The 7,922-nt window shown below is 36.1% G+C and overlaps 2 protein-coding genes across 7 annotated transcripts in view; one reads left to right on the forward strand and one right to left on the reverse strand.

Annotated features, from left to right (window-relative positions):
• gfra1a (gdnf family receptor alpha 1a) overlaps positions 1-7,922 on the forward strand; it is a 237,295-nt gene that overhangs the window by 93,009 nt on the left and 136,364 nt on the right. The window lies entirely within an intron of this gene.
• ccdc172 (coiled-coil domain containing 172) overlaps positions 1-7,922 on the reverse strand; it is a 39,055-nt gene that overhangs the window by 28,616 nt on the left and 2,517 nt on the right. For 2 of the 5 annotated variants that reach the window (XM_024296703.2, XM_024296702.2), the window contains exons 3-6: positions 6,602-6,718; positions 3,236-3,401; positions 613-714; positions 452-517 (exon numbers count right to left, since the gene is read on the reverse strand). In XM_024296703.2, the coding sequence (XP_024152471.1) occupies positions 452-517; positions 613-714; positions 3,236-3,401; positions 6,602-6,718 (451 nt within the window). The remainder of the gene's footprint in view (positions 1-451; positions 518-612; positions 715-3,235; positions 3,402-6,601; positions 6,719-7,922) is intronic. The other 3 variants (XM_024296705.2, XM_024296704.2, XM_024296706.2) reach the window with 2 other exon arrangements.

Here is a 7,922-nt window from a genome sequence, read left to right on the forward strand (position 1 = left end):
TATTTTGTGTTATTTTATTTTTTTGTTTTATGATGTTTGTATATATGTACGTATATATTTGCACTTTTTCTGTATTGAAACTGATGTTTGCAATAAAGTTGTGAAAAAAAAAGTACCACTGTATTGTTCAAGGAGATCACAAAGAGCCATATTTGGAGCCATATGGACTCTACCACACCTCAACTGGTGCACTGTAAATATAGTTTATGGTTCAAGTTTGGATTAAACACAACATCAATTTATCCTGAATCTGTGACAGAAAGCCTCAACTAAAGTAAGAAGTTCTCAAATCTCACATTTCTGTTTTCAATTAGTCATCTGTTCTGAGCCCAGAAAACATACATTGTTTATGAATGTAGAATAACTTTCATACCATCAGTATTCCCAGCTCTAAATGTTTCTAATCAGCATCTGGGTTCAATACTTAGCAGTCTTGGCAGAATTTCATCACCAGAGAAACTGCTCACTGCAGACGGTGGGAAAGCAAACGGAGGTAGAATAAGAAGCCATGCTGAGACTGAAACCAGAGGCGCCGTTTGGTGTTAAAAAGGTCTGCCATGTTTCCGAGCGCTCCTGCTGCTCCACAATAACCGGCGTGAACTCGGTGTTCACCTCTTTCCGTGTTTTTCACGACCTCCAGGTCAAGCAGGAGGGCGTTCTTTTCCTCCGCCGCAGCTCTCATGTGGTCGTTCTCCGCTGTCATGGCCTCCATCTCTGATTGTGGACAGAGAAACCAACAATGGGAACGAGAGGTTTTGCAGCTTTTACTACACAATTCTTTTCTTTCTTTTTAAAATATCCACCAACGTGAGGCACTTTGAGAAAACCCACTCATGATTCATGAGCTGTCACAGGCTTAGCTAAGATTTACAGATCCTGATTTCGACTGGAGATGAATTGATTGACTTCAGTAAAACAGTAATAAATCAAATCATTAAAATAACACTTCATGCCTTTTATTTAAAAGGATGAAACTTTAAAATTAGATGAAACATTAAATTGAAAGTATACGATAATCTCAAAATACTTCTGTTTTAATCTTAGGGATAAATGATCTTTTTTTCATTGATCTGCTGTTTAGGACAATGTGGTCTAATTTAAACTGTTTGGCAGCATCAGAAAAAACGGTAAAGTACAATGAAAGATTATACAAAATATACTAGTTTTAGGTTGATCGAAACCTGACGTTACATCCTGATCAGGTATTTTTATTAGGGCTGGGCTGATTAAATTGATGAATCGATTTGACTCAATTTAAGCTTAACAGATCAATAATCGATTCATAAAAATAAAGATGAATCTAATGCATAAAGCTAAAGTCCGCTAGCTTGAACGTTTAATGGGATTTCCCATAGGAAGGCTAATGCTAACACTCGGTCAACATACGCTGCAGACTAAATGAATATCTTTATAAACTCACAGGCAGGAATTTTCAAAACTCTTTAGATAAATATTTTTTAAAGTAACCATCTGTGGTTACTGTCTGCGCCTTTGAGCAGAAATATGACTCCTGCCACATGCTAACTAAGATGATGACATCACGGCGAGCAAAACCATAAAAGAAATGAATGGAGCAAAAATCACTTATGAATACAAAAATACACATATGAAACTAAACCTCACGTGATTTTTTTTTATTATTATTATTATAGAATGACCGTACGACCTACAGCTTGGCGGCGATTTTGTGGCAATGTTTGGGACTTTCACTTATTTTTCTTTAGCCATTTTTTTTTTTTTTTAAACAAAATTTCACACAAATGTTGCCAGCCTAAGTCTACAACAACTCATGGAGTTTTGTCGACCTTTGACCTTGGGAAGAGGCCACCATCTTGAATTTAAAGAACAAAATAGGCCCAATCCAAATTCTTGTCAGCGTGTAGAGGCTGGCAGTGAGAGGTTTCACCATCCAACGCCGCTCGCGACTTTCATCAATTTATTTAATTATTTATTTTAATAAGCGCTATATTTTTCTTCTTGTACAGATCACACCACTTTATTGCTTTAAAATGCAGTACTAGTTTGAGCAGGAAGTACACAGAAACTATTCTGTAAAGTTCAATTCACAGAATTATTAGGCTAAATGCCCATTTTATTGTGTGTCTCTATTGGTTTTTCTTAACGAAAAAAAATCTACAAAGGCGATCAAGGGTACAACATCCCTTGAAAGGGATGCCGGTTTGCTCCTAACCTACAGACTCACCCACAATTCAGAGGTGATTTCTACAGAAGACTTGCCGCTCTGCAGAAAATATGTACATACAGGACTCTTTTTTTATTTTGGCTAAAAACTGCAATAGATCACTGAAAATAATACATTTGTTCATCTTTTCAATCAACCCAGAATCGTATTGTGGCCAAAAAAAAAACCAATAATGATATTTGTGATTTAGATATAAATGTGGTCTTTGTACTCCCACTAGGATTTTGACTTTGCTAGAAGTCTTTCCCAATAATTTCACATTTTCTCTTTAAATGAGGGACACTTATGTGTGCACAGAAGCATTGAGACAGCTCCTGGAAGGGTTCACTCTTGACTTTTAGCCACAACATCTGAACATCTTGAATTCACTGACATTTCCATGAACTTTGTTTACCCAAGTGATGAATATGAGGCCAAGAATGTCTCATTTAGAGAACATTTAAGAAAAAAAACAAACACAATTTAGTCAAGTTAAAAAAAAGAGCCACAGAAATGACTACCTGGAATAACCTCCAGTTCATACTTTGACACGGAACATCTCGTTACATTTGAGACATTCTTTAGCTCTTTGGGTAGAATAACTTCACAACTGAGAGAACGGAAGAATTTGCTTCTCTGATTCATATAAACCTGCGTTACTCTTTTGTTTCAGCAAACATCTGAGCTTCCAAACCTCTGTGTGAAATAACGACCTTGGACTGAACTCTGCATGAGTGCTGGCCAGACTTGGAAACTGTTTATTTGGGTTACCCAGCTGAGATTTATAGTCTGTTTCCAACATGATGAAGCGCTCTCTAAACAAAAGTTGCCCCGTAATCTTCTCGTTTTGTCTCCCCCATTATTTTCAGAGTACATTTATTCAACAAGTTTCCAGTAAATTTCCAAGTCCTTACTGTGATTTAAGAACTTTTCTATCGGAAGTATAATTTTGTAAGGATGAAAGAATCTGTTTCTGACAAAATACTCTTTATGCATTCAATTAAAACAACATTTCCCGACACGAGCAGCGAGACAGAACACATATTTTATGACCTTTGTGTAAAGCCTCCTCCTCCCTCTGCAGAAGCTGCAGCTCCGAGCGAGTTTGGCTCTCCAAAAGCGTCACTTTGTTCCCCTGCAGACTGAAGTCTCTGTTGAACCCTGAGATCTCCTGGAGGAAATGTTCCTCCTCTTCTTTTGACTCCCTCCTTATCTTGGCCTGGCATGAAAGAAAGAGTGAAATAAGGCAAACAATAGCACTGGAACACCTGCATGGAGGACTTCTGTGGATGCAACTGTTGCTTTTCATTTGGGATTTTTAGAGATCTAGTTTTTTTTGTTTATTTCAGTTATTTGATCAAAAAATGAATGATCGATATTTTAAAAATTGATTTTTTTGCTTTTGAAAGTAATGCAGGAACAAGCAGGAGTAAAAATGGCATTTATGGCAGATTATTATATTATTTTAAATGTTCAGACTGTACAATTTTTCCTGCTTTATTTTTCTTTTGTACTCTTTAGGTTAATACATAAATCATATTTTTCCTTGACTTTCTCTTCTCTTAGCTCTGACCTCAATTTCACTGTTGATGTCAAGGTTGATGTGAGGTTTTAAATGAATGTGTTTTGTTAATAATATTCCACTATGCATGAGTCTGTCCCTCCAGGATGTTAATTTTATTATTATTGTGACCCCTAGAACTCTACATTTGCTAAGTTTTCCTATGAAAATAGATGCACTGTTTTTTTATATTTTGCAGCTTTTTTGCTGATCTACTGCAGTTCAGTCATATGTAAGACAACAAATAGTTATAGGATTACCCCAAAACCCTAATTATATTGAGATTTATTTTTTTCTGAAAGGTTTCACACATCCTTGATGTACAAAAAAAATTAGCAAACACTGTATTTGTCTATTTAAATGAATAAAAATACTAAGTTATGTTTGTCACGAAACAACCAGTGAAAATGTGAACCAGTTTGATCTAACAAAGTAGAATATTTTTTTATTTTTTAAGCTGTTTTTCAGAGCATCTGTGCTCAACTTTTAGTTTTTACTTTACTAACTTTTGGCAAAAAATGTATTCTTTTACTCCGACACATTTTCTGCTCAGTGTTTTTGTACAAAGAAAAATGAGTAGAACCCCAAGGGTCAGATCAAAAATGCCGTTATTATCTTCACAAAATGATAAAACAAAGAAAATTCACAACAAAGAAAGAAAGTGACAGAAAGAGCAAAACTGCAAGAAACCAGGTGCAACAGCAATGCCGCTTCTGCTGCAAACATTAAACGTGTTCACACTTTATTGGGCAGAAATGAAGTTTAAGATTTATTTTTACTTTAAAAACACTAACTTTCAAGCCTCAATGGACACAAAAAAGTATTCATTTCTGTTCTAACTAGCATGCATTAAGCACACCTGTGTGTATGCCAGTGACATGCAGTCAGGGCAAAATATAGCTTCAAAATACATAAATTACTAAGATGAATATACTTTTTTAGTGCTAAAATTAAAAAGCTAATATTATTTTAGCAAGCAGCAAGTTTCCAAGTTTCCTGATCAAATAGATTAGAAATGCTCTGGGGAGGCAGCGGCAGCCCCTACCGCACACACTGACTCACTGTTTTGGTCTTTCTAGCATCATAAAAGATGCTCTATTTTTAATTACTTCATTTTTATATTTCTTACCAACTGTCTGATTACATTGGTGCCAGTTTGTGACTCATTTAATCTTTGTATGCACTAAAAATGTGCTTGAGAAAATGTACACCAGGTGATATCCGCAGTGTGCATGCCACAAGGCAGAGGGTGCTGGTGAGCCCAGATAATGTGACACAGCGGCTAAAGAATAATAGAGTTAGTGGCAGCAAGTCAAGTGCAGCTGTCCAGATATTCTTTAATACCGTTTAGCATTCATTTTCAATGGAGAATTACATGTCTAAACTCTGGAATTTGTGGAGATCAGTCACTGGTAGTAATCTCCTCTGAGACAGAGAGACTTTGAAAACTGAAGAAAGAAAAGGAAGACTTCTACAAACAGGTTGTTAATATGTTTCTCCAGAAGGAGCGATGCACAGACTTCATTTATAAGAAAAAGTAAGTGAATAATAACAAGTTTTGTGACTTTTTTTCTATACTACTCTGTAAATGGAAGAAAGAAATCCTAAACAACACTATTTAACTGTTGTCAATGAAATGGTGAATCAGCTGCTCTGTAGGGTTCATATGTTTGTAAATCTGACTGATGACGTCAGTGCCTCACCTCAACACACGTCACTGGTCTATGCTGAAAACCTAAAAAGCTTGCTCAAATTCATGTTGGTTTTTTTCCCGCTAATTTATAGTCAAATTTTGGTTGCAAATAGCATCTGCTTATCTTAACCAAACAGGACATGTTGAATAACAATGCATAGAACCCAATTAAAATAAGAAAATATATGTAAATTATTTAATGTTTAAGTACAGTTTATTTTTAAAATAAATATATACTTTACCCAGGAGGGTAAAATATATTTTGGTAAACTTTGACTTTGACTCATTTCAAGAAAATATTAATACTTTAAATTAAGGGTTTATTTTTGAATACTTCGTTTACTAATAAGAAGGTCTGTAAATAATGTTCTCAAATCTCTCATTTTCCAAATTTCTCATTTTGTTTATTTTTAGGTTATTTATTTTCATTTACTGTCCTCATCCCTCCTGCATTTTAGACCTATCGAGAAGGAAAAAAAAAAAACATTGTCCTTCATAGTTTTTAAAAATTTGCCAAAAACTACCATTCCCAGAGCCCCACCCTCAGTGAAAAGCCCCAAATGTCCTCTATAAATAGCAAAAGGAGTTCATTCAACAGCATGCTGTATTTGGGAGATATTCCGGTTTAGAAATGTATTTTACAGAAGACTAATTTGCATTGCGGATAGTCAGGAGAACATTCCAAATCCTGCGAAAATACTTTTTTTTCATGTGTGGACACTGAGGGACTCCTGAAGAAAGTTTGAAGACCAACACCCAGTTCATACACAATTCAAAATGTAAGATGAGTTTGTGTCACTAATAGAGAGGTGGTTGTTTTTATACCATATGTGGCTTTTCAGATGAGCCCTTAACTGGTTCAAATAATAGTTTTCTTTTTCTGTAGACAACAGAAAGTGATAAAAATAAAAGAAAAAGTAACATGTTTTCAGCAGCAACTGTTATCAGCAGCCAGACACAAAAATATTCCTCTGCATTCACACATTCTCAGCTATTGATGGCAAAAGCTCCTAGTAATAAATGCTGCAAACTCTGCAATAAGTCCTGAGTCTCGCATGGAGTCCCTCTCCAATATTTCACCTCTTACGGTTCTAAAAGCGGCCCAGCGGGTCCGTAGCGGCTACAAGCAGGAAGATTTAAAATGTAAATTTGGCCTTCAACTGACTAGACTTTCTCCCAGGTGGTTCCTCTGACAGCTCAGCTCCTCGATGTGCTTCAACATCAAATCCTCAGTCTTCCTCATCAAATCACACTGCAGCCGGAGTATGCACAACCGCGGAGCCTGCAGCACAAACAAGGATTGGAGAGTCAGAGCACATAATCCCGCCCCCAACGTGTCCAAGGACACGATAGAGACTAAAGCTACGATCACAATGTACGTTCAAGGGGCCACATCAACGCTGGGGTTCATGATAAGTTTGATAAGTCCTTGGAAGGTCACTCAGAACAGATAATAAAAAACTGTATTTATCATCTGAGGAACAATTTAAAATTAAAGAGTATCTTCTCTCGATCTGACCAGAAAACAATTATTCTCACTTTTATTTCTTCTCGTTTAATTACTGTAACTCTATTCTTGCCTGTTTGAACAAACACATTACCCCTCTCTTGTCTGATTTACATTGGTTGACTATAAAATTTTAAATTGATTTCGAAATGTTACCTTTGGATTTTAGAGCTCTAAAATCAAGCCCCGACGTGCATCTTTGACCTTTTGACCTCATACTTTTCGGCCCGAGTCTTGAGGTCTTCCAACCAAAATCTTTTAAGCATTCCAAAAATCAGCTTTAAGACTAGAGGGGTCTTTCATTTCGAGCCATTGTTCCTCGTTTTTGGGACTCGTTGCTGCTGTATTTGCGTCAGATTGACTCAGTTGAATGTTTTGAATCCCAGGTCAATAAGTTTTTATTCAGGAGAGCTTTTAGTTGATTTCAGTCCTTGTTTTACTCCTTTTTAGTTCAATTCAATTTTATTTATATAGGCTTCATACCGATAATTGTACAAAAACAGAAAGTCGGTCATAAAATAGAAACAATAGCTGGTTGCTAAACTGAACTGGTTATATCCCTACCCTTAGACCAGGGCTGGGCAAACATTTTGACTTGTGGCCCATTAAGGGTTCTAAAACTTGACAGATGGGCCGGACCAGGACCAGATGCTTCAAGTATTTTGGTAAGGAACCTCATATGAGAAAGAAACAATGAATCTGGAGAAAAACATGTCCTTTTATTTAAAACTGTGCTTTTTTATCCTGTTTTAGTGCCAACAGCACAAACTGATTGATGTCTTTCAGGGAAAAACACACACTTGAAGAAAAACGCTGTGTTTGCTGTGTTGGAATATTCAGAAAAATGACTTGAAAAACACAAAAAAATCTGCAAAATAACTTTCTGCACCTAAACACAAGTCAGTTTTTTTTGGTGCACCATCTAAGGCAGGGTAGGGCTGGGCGATATGGCAAAAAAATAAAATCACGATTTTTTAAA

The sequence above is a fragment of the Oryzias melastigma genome, linkage group LG15 (assembly GCF_002922805.2).
Source record: "Oryzias melastigma strain HK-1 linkage group LG15, ASM292280v2, whole genome shotgun sequence".
Lineage (NCBI taxonomy): Eukaryota > Metazoa > Chordata > Actinopteri > Beloniformes > Adrianichthyidae > Oryzias > Oryzias melastigma.